Here is a 19180-nt window from a genome sequence, read left to right as displayed (position 1 = left end):
TTTTGATCAATAAAAGCCTTTTTTTTTTTTTACTATTAACAAGTCCGCCTTTTATTGTTTTGCTTCTGTGCTTTCTCTTAATGAAATGGAGTCAATGGAGTGCATTAACTTTCCATTATTTTTCCAGACTGTTTAAAAACTGAGCAATGCTTTCCAAATAGCCTGGTAAGCTCTTCCTGTTTTTGCAAGTCCAGTTCCTGTTAGTTGTTAAGCTTCACTGCAGAGTCATTTCCTTTCCTACCTCCTTGGCTCCCTTCCTGCCCTTCACAGAGCAGATGGAGAGGCAGAGTCTGGCAGCACGGGGTATGTCAGGGATGTACATATCATAGGTTAGCCACTCATTCCACCTACAGATAAACAATGAAAGATACACAAGGATTATTTTAAGAAAGGGACAAACAAAAAAGACAGATTTAGGACTACAGGGAAAATTATGGCAACAAAAAGGATCTAAATGGAACTAAGCCACTTTGACCTCATTCACGGCTATTACCCAGAGGTGAAATCAACAGCAAATTCCTAAAAGTGATATACAGCAAAGAAAACCATGACTGTAATCTATTTAATATAAAAACTTGGCTCCTGTAGATTTTTTTAATGGAGTTAAAAAAGTATAGGTATGCCTTAAACATAAACAACGCCTTCTGCATAAACAATGTGTGACACCACACCACCCCTCAACCAACTATGACTTTGATAATTAAAGAAAAAAAGATGTATTATCCCCTTTCTGATCATGTAAACAAAAACGTCTATTTTAGAAGCTCCATATAAGGTCTGGATTGCATTAGATTATATGGGCCGTTCTAATGCCATGGCTAACTGGTGCACAGAACAGTATACACATCATTCCTCCAACCTCTCCATCTGGAGAAGAGTGGACCAAGGTTCGGTGTAACAGTAATGTAATACAGCAGTTAGTGTTACTATTCAGCTTTAAACGGTTAACTTTACCCCCCAAGTTGTAGACCACTTACAGTAAATTAGCAGTCTGAGTTGTCTGGGGCAGTATTTCAGTAAAACTAAAGATGGTGAGTTCAGCTAAGTAAAAGTAATTTGACTTATCGTGTAGGACAAATGGTTAAATTACTCTGTCCAGAGCCTTTTTATGAGTACCAGACTTAAGTCTTTATCTAGGCACTTTTTAACCTTGTAGAATCTGGATTTAAATTTGTACCAGTCGATAAGAAGCAGTCAGTTTTTTGGGGGTCTCAAAGTGGGAAAGAAGATTGAAACTGATTTTCTCTATGTGATTTCCACTGCAAAGTGCAGTTTCTGCAGCTGTCTCTTACTGTATCTTTTAGTAAATGGTTTTGCATGTGGAGTTTGCCATCCTGTGGGCCACTAGTACAGAAGTTGAGTTCTCAGTCTCCTGTTAAGTCGATGACTGTGAAATACAAACCCACATTCCGCAAACAATTAGCCAAGAGTCAAGCTGCTGACCTCTACTGATCAATTATTTCAAAGGTTTATTTTGGGGCTTTCTATGCCTGTATTTGACAGAAAGGACAGTGGATAGAATTGGAAATCAGGGAGAGAGGGAGTCATAAGTTGAACAAGGGCTGCCTGCTGTAAGGGCCATAGTCTCTTTATATGATCACTTGTCTTACAATGACAAAACTTTTTGACAGCGCTTCACAAGGCGTATTTCCTTAACTGCCCTTCCTGGTTTTCCTCAAATGCAGGATTATGACCAAATGAGGCAGAAAAGCTGTAAAAACTGGGGCATTACCAGACTGGTACATGTCGCGGTATAATTCCAGCATGCTTTGTGCAATGAAGCAGCAACTTACAATGAATGGAGAGGGATTTTCAAACACACTGGGTTGCGTGCAGTAAGTAATGATAGTGCATGCCTAAGCTTTTATACTTGAGAAATGGTTGTTCAGGTTTATAGGGCAGGGTCAACTTTTTAAATGAAAGACAGGTATTTAAGTGTGTCTTCTACACAGAATTTTACAAATTAAGAAAAGCCCTTTACAAATAACCATGGCTAAATATAAGAGGATGTATTAAAAGGTTTCTCTGGTTCATAAAAGCATGTGAAGGCTGGTGAGTACATACCTGGGGTTAGAGCAGGGTACCCTCTGTGTGTTGACATTGTCACACATCTGTTCACCTCCATGGTAAATGCCTGTCCTCACATATATCTTTATAAAAGGAATAAAGTACAACAAAGGCAATTACATTAATAAATATATGATATATAATGCATATACAGTTTACAAGTAATGGTATGTAGGTCAGGTTAACTTACAACAATATAATTAATAGCATGTAACAGCTGTCATGTGAAATGGTCTTTACACTTCAGTGGTATGCAGTCCAGCACTTTTGTAAAGACAGGTTACATTTACACAAATGATTCATGACAGTGAGCCTGGATGAGCTCACACATCTCTCTGTTCACATGAGACCTAGGCAATGACTGTTTGTTTCCACAGGAAGTGAGAGAGTTAGCTGTCATTGCTCAAAAACAAAACTTAAATTACATAGAAAATACATTTTTTAACTCATCTAACTGCAGGAACTACCATAAAAACAGTTCCCATCATCATTTCCACTACTCTGTTTTGGTAAATTCTTCACTTCTCCTTTTATGCCATGTAAAAATAGACTGTTATTTCTGAATGGCACAGACACGAATACATATATTTCTGTAAGCATTATGCTTCCCCCACCTTGTCTATGTCCCGTATATTCACATTGACATAAGTGGCACAGAGGATTCGTATTCGCAGGGTCCCGTTGATGGTCCACAGCGACTTGGCAGCTGCCTCCCCGTTCATGTAGGATGTTGCCGTGGAGATGCGTCGAGAGTATGACGGCATGACAAAGTTGTCTGTGGGCAACTGTGTGTACAGGCTGTCCTTAGCCATTAGCATCAGGTTAGGCATCCTGCTCAGCATGATGCAACTACGGATATACTAGAAGGTAAGAGACAGAGGGAAGAAATAACAAGAGGAGTAAGAGAACCATGATACAAAGAGCTGCTGGAGTTACACCATGCATAACTGCAATCAATGATGCCAACTAGTCAATTTCTAACAGCTGCCAAATTACTATTGAGCAAATGGTGAGAGTTGATACATCTTATATTTTGACCTGGCTCACATTAGGTGCATGGCAGCCACGTACCAGCTGAGTCACAGCTTTTTTTTTCATTTCAGCATATATGTTAACAAGTTATGGTTTCCAGATTGCTTGATCGCGTGCCATGTGCTGTGTCTCATGCAGCTGATATGCACATCTCATGTGCCAAGAATCCAGAGCATTAGTTCACATCCAGGACCCCTTTGGGGGTGCCTGAAATTTCAGGGGGGCACAAAGCTCTGTCTGCTTTGAAACTGTAAAAAATTTGATGTACTCAAAATAAATGAAATCATGATAAAACCCTTCTGTATAGTTTCATTCAAAGGTCTTTTTGTGAGGGTCCTGGACCCTCAGCCCTTTGAAGGTACTAGTAGGGGGGGGCTCAAAAGAGAAAAGGTTGGGAACCACCAATCTAGAGAAAGATAAATAAGGGTGTAAAATTTAAGAGAGCCATCTTTACCTCACTCTAAGTACGTCCACATCCTGTGGACCGACCCTTCAAGTTTGTAAAGAGTTCTTTTATTCAGAATTTTCCCCCAGTTGTGCTATACATGAATCAAGTCACTTGTAGGGAGATTTATTGTGGTCAAACTTACTCAGAAATACAGGGCTGTGACAGCAGGGAGACACAGCCATTATCCAGCACATACTGTATTATTGTGAACACATGCTGCAGCCGTCGCACAGCAAGCATGCACCCAGTCTGAATTAGCCATAAGCACTGCAGTCAAATTGCTTGACAGACATCTCTCAGTTTTCCATACATCATAGTTTCATGGGTTTTGAGCAGACAGCCTCTTACTGCTCCCTATTTTTCCATTCTGATCCAGCAAACTGGATCCTTTGTTCAATAAACTAATGATTGATATAAATGACGAAACCTTTGAGGATATTAAGATTAGAGCCCGACCGATATGGGATTTTTTGAGGCTGATGCAGATACCGATATCGGGGGCTAAAAAAAGCCAATATCCGATATTTTGGCTGATATCCAATATATTGGCCGATATCCAATATTTTGGCTGATATATGAAAAAAGAATATTGATATACACAGGATATATACTGTACATGAACACAAATGTGGACATGTGAACAACCAGTTGCATTTATCTTTGTTTATTTCACAAAGATGCAACTTAGACAACGTTAAAACGCTGTGTAATAGTCTTATACTGTGGCTGTGGACCATCTTTGACAGGAAAATGATAAATGGAGAGCCGTATTTGCATCGCTGTGGCAAATATGCACATAGAATATGTTTACAATGTGTTTCCTGATAGCTCTGAGGAAGGCCACAAGCTTAAATGTGCCTGTTTTATTAATTGTTCTCTAAAGATCTACTATTAGTGAAACTTTCTGTCTCCACACTGGTAGAGTATGTCACAGGAAAGATAAACACCATATGAATGCTTTTCTGGTTTGTGCTTTTCAAAGCCCAGTTTAGTTTTTCTGTAAAGAAACTCTGTTCACTTGTACAGAATGCTTTTATTTTGAATAGTTCCCGACATACTTCCTCTGTACAGTAAATGAAGTCACTCTGGGAACAGGGCTTTGAGAGCAGGGAGATGCGGCTGACAGGCAGAAAACTCACACCCTGTGTGAACGCCGCACTGGCAGGAACTGGAGCTGACACGCGCGGCACACGCAAGCAGCAAAACACGATGCCAGTCTGAAACGGGCGTTAGTCCTCTACTCTGCTGCAGTTGAACTGCGCAAGGACAAGGCTGCCTGTGAGTGCTTAGGGACGGAGAGGGGCCAACAGCAGCAGCACTGCTCAGTGAGAAAAGCAACGACGATATGTGCTTTTACATCAAAGTCTCCAAAACTCTCCAGTAACACCAGAAAGTCGCTAGATTTGTCACTAGTTGCTTTTTTGAAAAAGTGTCGCCAGAGAGGTCTGAAAACTTGCTAAATATAGCGACAAAGTCACTAAGTTGGCAACACTGAGTGAGGAAGAGCTGCTGCTGAACTCTGCGTCTGAGGGGGAGGGGACAGGCACTCGGGCTGAGTCCAGCATGGAGATTCAACACAGAGCGAAAGGAGCAGAGACAATCCCCGCAAAAAAAGTTAATATATCGGCTACATTTTGGCTGATGTTGATTAATCTGTGAAACGCTATAATCGGCCCAATTAATCGGCCCGCCGATAAATCGGTTGGGCTCTAATTAAGATACTATTTACAACCTGTAGAAGCTATCTTTTATATTTTTAGTGCCAATCAAGACCAACATTTTGTTAAATCTGAGGTCAAGATGAAATTGACAATATTCTTTAATACTTTTGGATTTTGCTCCTTTTCATCTGTAAACCAAACAGCATAGTATACGACACGAAATGTAAAAAAAAAATCAACTTCTCTGTTTTTTCATACAAAAAAACTTTAAATTCCTTTACATTAATCATCAGATTTTAGTGGTGAAGATCTTGAACTCTTAAGTTACTTTGTCCTAATGGCACTTGAGCATCAGATATTGAATAGCATTATATTGAATAGCAGTATAAGGCATCACATTGCTGTCCACTCTGCATCAATTAATATTTAATCATCTGCCCTTTGAATTTCAGTTTCCTCTTACAAAAAAATGTGACATTTAGCACTTTACATAGTTCTGCCTTTGTACTGGCACAAGTCAAAGCATCACAATTCAAACATGAATATGGATATTATTAAAGCACAACTATTTCCACTTTGTAAAACAAGACAGTAAATGGTTGGGTAAAGAGGGTTCAAGAAAATCAAGAAAATCATCTTGTCAAGACACTCCTGGGTCCTTATCATAACCCCCTTTCCCTGTTCTGTCTATGTGTGGAATGCTGCATAGTCTTGTTTCATTGTGCTGCTCACTGTAAGTCAGGATACCACATTGGGAATCAGTGTAATCAAGCTTATTTTGTGGCTAGTGCTTGCTTGAGTCCCATGCAGTTAGGGCATGGTGTTGGAAACAGCTTTGCCTTTAGGTATCTGGTATCTTTTTTTTTATTAGAAACTAGAAACTCAATTTTCAGTTTCATCTAGACCTCATATCTTACCTTATACTGGCTGATGGGGTACTTTTCCAGTAGGTACTCATCACAGCCACAGACTTTTAGGATGTATTTACCCTGATATTCCTGCACACACATCTTCAGCTGCTCTGGAGACAGCAGCATGCTGCGTGTCTTCTTACGAATGGCCTCTGCAATCACCTTTAGAACAAGATACATGCAAAACAGCCAAAGTCTTAATTCCTTCAATTTCCATATTTTGAATTGAAAAAAAAAAAAAAAAAAAACCAACTCTTGTTCTGACTCTTTGTCTACATTTTAACTGTAGTTTTATCTACCTGTTCAGGCACACAGTCATGGTTGATCTTCAATGTGTATTTTTGTTTATCGTTGTTTGGAGAAACAATCACCCAAATCACAACAATAATCTGACCTACAAAAGGAGAGAAACAAAGCTGATTGTCATGGTGACTGAGGTAAAAAAATCAATAAATCAAACTTAACTGGGGCAGCAACCCAAAAAACAACACCCACCTTCATTTATAACAAAGGCCTGAATGCATTTATTGAGTACTGGGATTTATTTCTAAGTATTGTTTCAACACAATAGCATCACACTAATAGCTGCACAATCAATTCATTGACTGCCATGCTCATTACTACTGTTCCCATCCATTTCAAAGGCTGGCTGGTAATGATTAAATATTGATGGGAGGCTAAAATGTTTACTTCTGCTTCCCTGTTTTCCTCCAGTTGTCTCTTAGTGCTCTCTTTGTGTTTATTTTTACACGACATACCCTGCGCTTCAGTGAGGTTTTTATTTTGCCCTTTTCTCTTCTTTTATTCATCACACACTAAAAGGAAACAGACTGAAGAGGTTGTGTACCTTTGTCCAGTTTGCTATAGATGTGTTTGGGAAGTTCCTGTGTGGATTCTACATTGGGTGGGTAAACATACAAGGCTCTACTGTGGGGCCCGCCGGCATCTCTCAGCTCCACAGAGTCTTTACAAACATTCAGGATGTTTCTCCTGAAGTCCTGAACCTCGGGATCCTTTACTAGGTCAAACTCACAGACAGGCATACCAATAGCAAAACCTGAAGAAAGATGATACATAGTCAATTTATTTTAGTGTTTAAGGCATATTTGTTATACAAGTCTTTGTAGGGCCAGAATAAAATACTGTTCACTTAAATGTACTGTAGTATCCTCAAGAATTTAAAACAATATTCTAAACAAATTAAACAAGTATTAAATATATATCCATGATCGGTGTGTCAGTTCCAAAGCTAAGAGATACTAGGTTGTACCACATTTTTAAACTTCATTACAATTCTAGTAAAAATACAATTACCTCTGTCACATTTACAGCAACAAAAATACAAGCCCAAAGCACTAAATATTGGGTTACTTCTTAAGATACCAAAATGTTGCCAAAGTATTTGTAGCAATCACACAGTGGTCCCTACCCTTTGTGTAGCTTTGGTGTAAAAATGACCTAGGATCTTTTTTTCAAAGGTTCTGATCTTTTTGTCACTATGATCATTAAAATAAGAGATACTGCAGTGTTTTAAATGTTTGGCATCAGAAAGTATTCACAGGGTACTTACAGATAACCTGACATTAAATCTAATACTTTTTAAGACATTTTACAAGACCCTCTATACATTTGAAGACTCTCTTTCTTGGAGATTAGACTGATATGCCTAAATTTAAAAATTAATTCTAACCAATACACTGATATTTAAATGTAGTTTAGACCTAAAACCTCAGATCTTAAAATACACAATTTAATGCTTGAGGGTGAACAAATTAAAAAACTAAAGTCCTTGAAACACTTTAAAGTTTAAGGAATAATAATGAATAAAGAAAAAGACGTCAGCTGGCGTAGATCTGTTTGTCCAGCCTAAAACACTTATTTGATCTTACAGCTAATATTTACGGTTGATAAAAGCAGATTTTTATAGCAAAAATCTCAGCTGAAAATATTGGCTGAAATTTGTCAGTACTGATATCATGCCCATATTATTATGCATTTCTTCGTCAAAGTAGAATAGCATAGCCTAAGTTTGAAGATAAAAAGAAGGAATTATTGCCCATTACAGCATAGTTTTAATGCTCTTAGTTCTGATTTTAAGTCAAATAAGATTGTGAAATACTAGGATTGACTAGCAAACCTATGTCAGCTTAAGGCATCTATTCTGTTCATCCTCACTCTTTAAACTTTCAAGAGTGTTGTAAGGATCAAAGGTTGTTTCTTTGTTCATTCCTAAACTATACAGTGGCTTTTTAGGACTGAAGTATGGGGTCTGCGTTAATGAAATTCATGGTCACATTATGAGACAAGTTACCAAAAGGTCTCTTTTCTTTGCCTTTGTCTAAGACCTGTATGCTACAGAAATCTGTCATGCACAGGGCCATCATTGAATGGTATACCTCATGATAGAAAATCAAATATGCTGGATGTATTTTAAAACAACTTAAAAGTAGCTGGATTATAAAAGTATGACATAATATTTTACAATTTTTGTTTTGTTTAGGACTTTGTGTTTATTTTATCTACAGGTAGATAAATTTCGATGTACTCAAAGGAATGTGATGTGTTTAATCTTATCTGAACCTAAATGAGAATGAAAATAAAGTAAAGTGGTTCATATTTTATAATTATGAGTAGACATAAGAATATTAGATTTAAGTGGGTCATTTAAGTTTCATGACATTATGTTCTACACTTTGTAATGTTATGCCTTTGTTGTTTTGCTGTTTGTATACTTATTTTTGGTAAGGCTTAAAAAGTTGCTTTCCTTTTATTGATTGTTTGGATTCTTCTATTATCTTATTTTCTGTTGTTCAAGGGCATTTATAGTGTTAACTATCAACTTATGTGTTGCTTTCCGTGTCTTGAGAGGGAATGTTGAGACAGTGATAAAATTTTATTTTTCAACTTCATTTATTATCGTATGGACTATCAGTATTTAAACTATTCTATGCTCTGGACCTCAGGGAGAATGAGTAGCTTCAGCCATATGCCAATGCTAATGGGGATCCTAATAGTAAACAATAAACTTTCCATGGAAAATTGTCATCAAAATAAAAATTAACATTTTGGAAACTTCTTCATGAACTGCTAACTATTTTAATCATCATCTGATGGGTTAGTTTTGTTATCATGGAGCAGAATTCTATAACAAAAGTAAAATTAAGATCACAAAACAGAAACCAAGGCTACCAAAGAACCAGTACTGAAAAAGGAGATGCATTCTCACCAATCTCTCTGTTGAGGATCTTTTCCTCTCTGTTACCAACTGGTTCAATGACCTTGAGGAAGGGCTGGAAGAGTCTGAGGTCACACAGCCTCCGGGTCTCATCATAGAACTCCTCTCGCTCTGCTTCCTGTGAAAAAGAAAAGAAAACTCAAAGGTTATGTGGACTGTGTTCTGCTTTTTCTGAATGTCAAAGGTAAGTTTCAGGCAGACCCTTAAGTCTTTTCTCCAGACATAGAAAAGATGTTTAGAAAGGTGTAAAACATGGTGTATTATCAAGTAAGGAAGAGCATTTTCTCAAGTTAAGACATGTTCAGCTTTGTAGATTAAGCGTGGGCACAGCTTCCTTAATATTTAAAATAATAGGAGCCTACTGGCAAAATTTGAGCAGCAGTATCTGCTACATAGAAAACATTTTTCTTTTTTGTAAGAGCCTTGCAGTTTTGGCTACTCCATAAAAATCTGTTCTCTTTAATACACAGCTGTCTGTTCCATCAAACGATCAACAGTGGATTCCCATTCCAGTAGCTCATTCATTTGGAAACCTCTAACCACCAGATATTAAAGCTCAGATTGAGAAATCTTACCTGTGTAACACTGACAAAGATGTAGGATGTCTCCTCCTGTAGGAGGTGATGGAGGGGATATTTCCTGGCCTCCTTGAACAGCTCATGTTTGATGGTGATGAGCGTGGCCTCACGGAGACACTCCAGGGTCAGAATCATCCCATTGGGCAGCAGGCAGTCCACTAGGATCCTGCAGACATAATCAGCATTAATGTACAATATTCATTATTGGCTTTTAACTTGCTCTACGCCCTCGCACAATCTTTAACTGCAAAGAGCATGTCACATTTGCTCAATGAAAAGGTGATTTTAAAAAAGTGCATGTAGAAAACAAGTAAATTATTTGTATCCAAAAAAACAATATAAAGTTTCATACCTTGGAGGCATCAAGTGGATGCCCCATAGCTCCCCTGAGGACGGCCTGGGAGGCATCTTCCTCTATGTCTCCCAGCTTAGTCACACAGTTAAGCTGCAGAGCCAGACCTGAAAGATAGCAACGTTTTAAAGCAAGCTCTAATCCTCAGAGTGTAAAAAAATAGGTCAAAAGTCCTGTGAAACTTAAGACAAAGTGGTGACACTATTTAAAAGAAATACTAATCTGCTGCTCGGATACTTCTGCTCTGCTGTTTTTATAAAGTCAAAAGCAGGGTCGACAAGCTGAGAGTGATTGTTCAAAGGTGCATGTGCTACAATCTCAAGGTGACCTGGTGGGTGCACATGGGGTACAGTGTTGCCAACTGAACAACTGTCTGAGTGCCTTGTGACCCAGAGGAATTGCATACTTAAACCTGTTTTTCACTGGTTTTAAAGTACTACCAAGAAACAAATTAACAGGATACTGGTATTTTGCTTCATACCTCCTTATTAAAAGCACTAAAAATCTTCATTTCATGGATTAAGTATTGCTCAACAAATTTCAATCTAGCCCTTAATCTTGCGAGATCCCAGCTCATCTATAAAAAAGAGTGAACTTCATGGACTTAAAGCACTCTCATACAACTAAAAATATTGTGCTTCACACATCCATGTCTCCCCAAAACATTAGCTCTTAGTCCATTTTTTAACACTTTACAAAATAATGGAGTGCAAGATAAAGGCTTATAACCTGGTGGAAGAGTTCTACTTTCAAACTATGTTTAAAGATAATAAAAAAGTTATGCAACTAAGAACTCCATGTTTATTTTCTATTGTAACAACTGTTTTCTTTATCTGCTCAACTTAATTCAAAATGCAGCTCAACATGAGCTACTTTTGGCTGAGGAGAGTCTGCAGTGAACTTGCCTGCTGTAGCTGAGCCTCAGCTGTGCTCACTGAGTTAAGAGAACAAGCATGTTCAGTCAACCAAACAGCAGCTAGACTAAAACAAGTACTGGACTGGCTGCTGAGTAGCCATGACATGTGTAAAACTGGCATAACAGATCCAACCACAGGCTGCTCTCTTAGTCCAGATGTTGTTTGGTCTTGTACATAAATTTAATGCATCATTTGATTAGAAAACATTATTTTAGACCATCATTAAAGGCTTAATAAGAGGATGCATTGCATATTTGAACATCAAGTCTACTTCCAGAACTTAAATCAGTATCAAATATTGAATATGCAGCATTACATCTTTGTGTACTGTTAACTAAAGTGAAATTACTTTGACTTAATTCTGTCCTCTTGCCACAATGAAAATTTTCTGAAGGGAATAAACTGAAAATACAATCCCTAGTGACTTCTTAAATGTAAATATACTTTTAACACTTGAGACACCTTGTCTGGAAGGTCCAGTCACTGGTCAATCAGTAATCCTGGCTACCATTACACCATGAAGACAAAAAAAAAAAACACTCCAAGCAACTCAGACAAAAGGTTAGTGAGAAGTATGAGTCAGATGATGGATACAAAAAAAACATCCAAGGCACTGAACATTCCCTGGAGTTCAGTTAAATCCATTATTAAGAAATAGAAGGAATACAGCACATGTGTAAATCTGCCTAGACCAGGCTGTCCTCACAAACTGAGTGACTGTGCAAGAAGGAGACAAGTAAGAGAGGTCACACCAGCATCTAGTAAATAAATACTGACTTAGAAGTTCATCTTTTCACATCAGGAAAGACTGGTGCTTTAATCAGGCTGGTCACTCAAGAGTAGAGAGATTTGTAACAGGAGCAGATCTCAAAATTACAGCCATTAGCATTTATTCACTAATCTTATAAGATTTAAATGGAACTAAATGGTATTTCAGTCCAGCAGCTCAACACAAAAGGTCTTTTCAGCAAGGGAATTGCTGAACATCTTTTTCCTTATAGATAGCTTTCATATGAGGAAAGCAGTTTAGCACAAAGCTAAACACATGACTTTAATTAACATTAAGTCAACAACAGTATGGTTGTACTATGAATTAAGCTAAGAAAAAGAGCCTGAGGGCATCTTATAAAAAATTAAAAATGCTTCTTTTGGTCAATATCAGTATCTTATGAGTTAGATCAGGTCATTACATTTATTTTCAAAGGAGACAAAATACTGGGAAATAGCTAGATCTTGGGGAGCTTCAATGACACATCTATTTCTGACCTAAGGTTAAGTTCCATCACTCACAGACTGAAGAATAACAGTGACTCAACTATGGATTGTGACACAGGGATGGGAAAGAATGTGTTTATGTGAGCTCTTAGAAAATTACAACATGATGCCTTTAACTAACATTTGGCCCATTCATTGCCACTAAAAACAATTCTCAGAAATTAAATCAGGATGTGAAGAAGAAAACCAAAAATTAGCATTACCACATACATATCTAGCATTCATTACATTGTTGTTTTTATTGTTTACCTTTCTTTAATAATATAGTAGCAATAGGAATAGTTGCATACAAGTAAATCTAATGTACAACAAAATATTATGAGCAGAAGTTGCCAATACAAATAATCATCAAGACAACATTTTTGTGGTTGAAATTGACCAATTGACCCCGCCTAGTTTATTACTTTTTTTAATCAAGAGCAAAATAATATCCTGGACAAGATAGGATGAATTATGCTTTTAAATACAAGTACAACGTTTAAGTACTTTATGATACACCACTGTATATTCGCATGGTAGCACAATGAACACCGTCATTTGAAAAAAAAAAAAAAAAAAAATCAACAAAAACACTGGAAAAAGTGAATGCAGCATTGTACTCTTGAAAACAACTGAACCTCCACAACACTGAAAAATCTGGCGAGGTTCTTGCCTGTATCAGATCAACTGACTGGGAGAGTGACTAAGTGGCACATCCATCGATCAATCTACCTACCTACCTACCTACCTACCTACATACCTATCTATCTATCTATCTATCTATCTATCTATCTATCTATCTATCTATCTATCTATCTATCTATCTATGATTATAATAGCTTAAATTATGTATTTTGGTAAATGTTCTTTATGATGATTGATTGTCCTCCACTGACTTAATCTACTCATTTTCTCTCTCTTCACTTTTATTATCCACACACACTACACGTCTCCGTTTCCTCCTGTTGTCTCTATTCCTGTGTGATCTTTTGTCAACACTCCTACATTTATAAAGGTTGAGGAGGTTCTGTCGTAATCTGCATGTGGACGAGGTTTATTCAAGAGTGTAAATAACGGTCATAAATATTGCCAATAGCGTCAGGCGCTATGAGAAACATGTACGCAAGGAATAAAAAGACAAAAGGTGTCGTCCACCAGTTTACTGGTCCCTGATGAATGAATGTTAAAATGATAAAATGATCTTCAGGTGGCCCGCAAAGGAGCCGCTCATAGTCTGTAAAGGAACTGATCCCCTCTGATATTCACAGCACATCTGCCGCCACACACCTGTGAGAAGCCGTGCGTATTTCTGCCTGCTGTGGTGAGAAGATCAAAAAGGAGTTAGTACAGACATGAGCCCAACTGTTGCTGATTTTGACCACATTTCCCACCGGTTTGTCAGTTAGCAGCGTGATATACCGGGGATTAAAGGATTTTTCTGCATTACAAGTGTCAGACTTGTTGTGAGAATTTGATAAATTGTGCGCAATTGCTGTAATCTCGTGCCGAAATCCAGCGCTCATTTAACTATCTCAGACGTAAAACAAGCGGCGCATCAGTGCATACACAACTTTAGAGGATAAATCAGTTGCACTGGAGAACTCTCTCTCATGATACTGAGTCAAAGCATCTAGCAAACATTAGACCCCAGCTCTGACACGGGGAAGAGGGGGCGGGGCTCTTTGGTCAGTGAGCGTGTGGGTTTGCTCAGCTCTGGTCATGGATTCAGAGGGAACAAGCAGAAAACCAGGACTCAGAAATTAAATACATTCATGTAAACGAGATAAATAACAAGAAGCTATTTAGTTTGTTGAATAAAGGGACCAGGTAGAGACCTGCTCTATTGGAAAGGCATCCTTAAATGACTTCTGTTGTGATCTGGCGCAATATAGAAAACACTGGTCTATGCTGTTGTGCTGACTGAATGCTTTTGTGCTGTTTCCCCTTGGTAAAAAGGTAATATTAATGCAGCTATTCTAACTGTCTTTAAATTGACAGAGAAACAATCCTCAGAGCAATCCACTCAGCACATGTTTGAATGGGTGGTAGTGGTGTAAAGATAAGCCAATATGGATCGGTTAACTGATCTTAACGTCAGAGGTCGGAGTGCATTGGTCCATAGAGCCCTGGATCAGTAAAAATGAAGCATGAATCAGTCTTTGGACCGATTTTAACATTACAACTAGGTTACTGAGCCTCTGCTGCTTGTTATCATAGCCCGTTCCGCCATGCTCTGGCTCAGCATCTGTAATCTCGCGCGAACCGCAGTGACCTTTAAAGTAGAATTATGTTAGCTGTAGGTGCTCTCTAGGTAGCTGGATGTGTTTCATCAGTCATCGCTGAAATGTCATTCAGTTCCAGTTCTGCACCTCAGAAATCAAGCCATGTGGACTTAACATGAAAGAAGGTTAACTTTCAAAATGTCTGCCTATCTGCACACTTTAGAGAAAAGCAATCAAATCATGACCAAAGCAACGATTTGTTGGTGTGTCAACAATAATCAATTACTTCCGTCGCCAACTAATTTTATTGTGGATTCACGCCCTTTCTTTTCATGCAGCATGTTGCTATTGTGTTTGCAAAACATTTTCTCAAGCTGAGATGCTTGAGAGTGAGACATTTGTCATTCATACTATCTCTGTTGAGGGTTGTGCATGCTCAACAGAGATCGACAGGAAAAGAAAAACAGAGAGACATGGCTGCACCTGATACAACATTTGTACGTCCTAAAAACTCAGAAAGTCTGGGAATGTTTCACTCTCAATAGTCCAAAAAGAAAGACTACTTGTAAAATATGTAAAGCAGACCTTAAATATCACAGGAGCACATCGCCAATGCATTTTTACTTTCTGTGCTAGCGAACGTTGGTTATCTGCATGCGATGTGGTCCTGGCTTTTAACATTAATGTAACACTACAGCGCTGCAGACAGAACCTGACACCTAGTCGACTTTATTAGACCACCCTAACCCTAACCAAAGTAAGGTTTATGCCACAGCTGGCCTAAATTGCCAGCATTGGTAATTACCAAAATCATTTTTTATGTTTCTGCAATGGTTAATACACCAATATGTAGAAGCTCTTAAACCCAAATGATATTTTTAATGCTAAAATATAATTATTATTGTTATCCATGAATTTTCAAATGTACTGATTTACAAAAAAACTAAAAAAATAGTAAAGCACATTAATATTTCTTGATTAATATGTCAAATTATAGTTATTTACTTGCATTCCTGAACAGAAAAATTAGTTTTAGTAGTTGAATGTTATGCTTGATTCATTTCTGACTTCTCAGAGAAGCCCAGTGAGCTGGCTTAAATTTGGGTGAATTCAGTTTGAAATTTCTCATTCCTGTGTAAAATGGTAAAATGTGGAGAGCTCACTGAAAATGAAAGAGTCCGCATTAAAGCACTTCATGATGCTGGATGGTCTTTGAGACAAATATGACAGGTGGTCTAATAAATTTGTTAAGCACTGTATATATATATTTTTTTTTTTAGGAAAAAAAAGATATATTACCCTGCCCTAACACAACACATAGTTCCCCATATCCTGTGCTTGGCTGAGATGTCCATCCATGCCAGCTTGCACCTGATGTCTCTCGTACTTCACTATCTGACTTCCTAAAGGCTTTCATAGCACAGACACAAAGTATACTTCCAATTATGATGCATTCTTTTGAAAGGCATGCTGAATTGTGTCTACTTGCATGAATGTAGGGGTTACATTTCAAAACTGTGGCTGGATTCAGATGAAAGACAAACTGACCAAGTTCAGCATTCAGTGGGAGTTTGGATGGAAGGATACATATAAGATAGGCCAAAAAAGTGTATCATCCTACTGACTGAAAACTTTCCAACCAGTGATAGTTGAAAGTTGTGACTGAGACAGAAATCGAGCAAAACCTCATTTCCAAAGAATGGTAGCATTGAATATGAACAAAAACAAGCTTAAATAAAAAACCCCCTGAGTAAGAACAAACCAGCTATTGAGCTGTTTTGCGATCTGTGACCCTGATCAGGATGCAGCAAAGCACTTTAGGACAAAAGAGGAAGCTTCCTCACAACACAGGATGTGGGGAGTGGGGAAACATTGGCCTAGAGACATGAGCTTGCTTTGAATACTGAAACAAAACAGTGGAAGGTTGGCAAGATCACACTTACGCACAGACAACGCAGTATATATTTGTGGTTCACAGAAGGTTTGGCCAGTTGCACCACATTACACAACACAGTGGTTTTAACAGATCCCTTGTGAATCAGTGGTTCATTTTTGGTTGTACTGTGTACACTTGATTAGCTGTTTAATTTGTTTTTACAAGTATTAAGAAACAGGCCACATTAGATATGTGATGATTTTGAAAGAAGATGGAGAGAAATTTGTAAAGCATACCCCAGAGAGAAGTCCTCCTATTTTGACGATGGGACAGTTCCACCCTTCATGTTTCAATCCATCTTCACACTGTCACAGACATATGTCAGGGGGACAGGGGATTAAAACACAAACATCACTAACATCTGAGGCAGTTTACTACATTCACATTGGCTGGTAGTAGGTTAGCTAACCCTGGGTGTTTTGGGATGACAGCTCAAGATGACAGCTACACCACTCTATGGGCTTTCGTTATGATAACATTATTATAACCATGAAATTCTTTACATCATTAGTTAGCAGCTGTTCTAACCACGTCTTCTCCAAAAGCATCATTTTCGTCTAATGTCAACCAGCTTGGGAAATAAATAACGTTAGCTGGGTGTCTTCTCCACTAGCTAACGGCTAACGATGAGGCAGACATCCCCTTGTTATTAAATACAAAAAGGCAATACAGGACACTCGTATGCGTCTAATAAAACATTCAAATAGGAGTGATTTCGCATGGAAGCTTACCCTTTTAAGTGGGCGTCAACGCAGCGAAGTGCTAAGAGGGTGCTGGTTTGAAAGGCTCTCCCCGGCTAATGCCAGTGTTAGCTAGCCGTAGAGCTAGCCAACCGCTCTAGTTCCCAACGGCTGGCTGGTGTCTCCCGGCTCCGGGCAGAGCAGGCTGATAACCGACGTCCCAGCCAGCTAACCGTGACAGCAGTCGTTCCTCCACTTCCTCATTAAATCCTCCTGTTTTGTGGGCTCGTAAAGTGAACACTTGGAGAATATATCTCCAAAAATATCCTATCAGAAAAGCTAACCCTGAGGATGTTATGAGCAGCCGTGCAGCTGTCCGACTGTACGTGGAGTCTTTGCTGCGGCACTGCAGCCACGCTGTCTGTCTGGGGCCCTCCTCCCTTCCTCTACACACAAACACTGACACAGAAAGTGAAACTGGGAGTGATTCATCAGTGTGGCATATTAGCGGTTTTACATGTCGCCTTAATCATACCCCAAAACCACATTTTCGCACTTAAATGTTTTTTATAGGGTCACGCAATATCACCATGGAACATAAATAGCCTAATACTATATTACCATACCATACTATGTGGATGTTTGTGGGCGTGGCACCCTCTTGTTTCTGCTAAGTGGTCCATTATTTGATAACAGAAGATAATATTGATCTTTAGGGAAAGAAATTCACAGCGCAAAAGACAGCCTGAAGACAAAGAAATGAATACAGATAATAAAATAAAAGTAGTGGAATATAAAATAAATTTAACATGTTTAAAATTAAGAATATTGACTGGTGTAATTTTTAGAACATGTCTAATTTTACGTACAGATATAGAAATATATGCATATACAAGGTGCATTTAAAAACTATTCATCCAGAGGTGGAGCAAAAGGGTGGTTTACAGGGCGTGAACCCCAAATGTTTTCTAAAAAGCTCCATGTTTTAGGTTGGTATTAGGTATATGTTTGCCTACAGAACTGGCTTGGCCTCCGAAAAACCCAATGATGGGCCCCTTCCTTGGTCATTGACAAATGATGTGGAGACAGTTATGTGGATTACTATACCCATTCTACAGGCTAATACAAACATAAACTGTATGCAAGGTCGTCCATAAGGGGAATAAAGGGGAGGGCTTTCTGGGGCCAAGCAAAATTAGGGGCCCATGGAGGTCAGCAAAATCAAGGTCCATTGTAAAGTGTAAACCACTTTTCTTAAAAAAAAAAGGAATTAAAATGAGTTAAAAATGGGCAGAAAGGTGGTGAAATGGGGACTTAGAATAGCAAAAATAGGTTAAAAGTGGCAAAAATTTGATAACAGGCAAAAAATAGGCAAACAGTGGCAAAAATGGGTTATGAATGGCAAAAACAGGAATTAGAAGTGGTAAAAGGAGTTATCAGTGGCAAAAATGGGTCAACAGAAGAAACAACAGGTGGAAAGTAGCAAAAATGGCTTAAAAGCAACAGAAATTTGAGTAAAAGGTGGTGAAATAGGATTTAAAAGTAGAAAAAAGGGCATTAAAGGTGTTAAAATAGGATAAAACAGAGGGTAAAAATAAACTGGCACAAATTGCTTTAAAGTGGGAAAACAAACAGAAAATTTGAGAAAAGGGATTGCAAGTGGAAAAAATGGCCAGTTTGGATTCAAATTGACAAAGATGGGCATAAAAAGTGGTGAAAAAAGGTGAGTGGTGGCAAAAATGGGTTAACAGAGGCAACAATGGGCAGATGGCCAAAGACAGGTGGAAAGTAGTGGAAATGGAACAAATAGTAAAGTGCGGTTAAAAGTGGCAAAAAATGGGCATAAAAAGTGGTGAAAAGGGGTTAACGGATGGATGGATTATTAAT

General features: G+C 38.3%; 1 protein-coding gene across 3 annotated transcripts in view; it reads right to left on the bottom strand.

Moving 5' to 3' along the window:
• The window catches only part of LOC121512039 (phosphatidylinositol 4,5-bisphosphate 3-kinase catalytic subunit alpha isoform-like), a 45284-nt gene extending 27567 nt beyond the window's left edge, over positions 1 to 17717 (bottom strand). For all 3 annotated transcript variants that reach the window (XR_005992084.1, XM_041791013.1, XM_041791014.1), the window contains exons 1-11: positions 17345 to 17717; positions 16850 to 16918; positions 10285 to 10391; positions 9930 to 10098; positions 9346 to 9472; positions 6967 to 7176; positions 6419 to 6513; positions 6126 to 6281; positions 2682 to 2927; positions 2065 to 2150; positions 242 to 347 (exon numbers count right to left, since the gene is read on the bottom strand). Coding sequence is in view for 2 of the 3 variants with exons in the window: in XM_041791013.1 (XP_041646947.1) it covers positions 242 to 347; positions 2065 to 2150; positions 2682 to 2927; positions 6126 to 6281; positions 6419 to 6513; positions 6967 to 7176; positions 9346 to 9472; positions 9930 to 10098; positions 10285 to 10340 (1251 nt within the window). In the remaining variant the exon portion in view is untranslated. The remainder of the gene's footprint in view (positions 1 to 241; positions 348 to 2064; positions 2151 to 2681; positions 2928 to 6125; positions 6282 to 6418; positions 6514 to 6966; positions 7177 to 9345; positions 9473 to 9929; positions 10099 to 10284; positions 10392 to 16849; positions 16919 to 17344) is intronic.
• Positions 17718 to 19180: the final 1463 nt, after the last annotated feature.

This window comes from Cheilinus undulatus, linkage group 7, assembly GCF_018320785.1.
Source record: "Cheilinus undulatus linkage group 7, ASM1832078v1, whole genome shotgun sequence".
NCBI lineage: Eukaryota > Metazoa > Chordata > Actinopteri > Labriformes > Labridae > Cheilinus > Cheilinus undulatus.
This window is presented reverse-complemented; position numbering and strand designations above follow the sequence as displayed.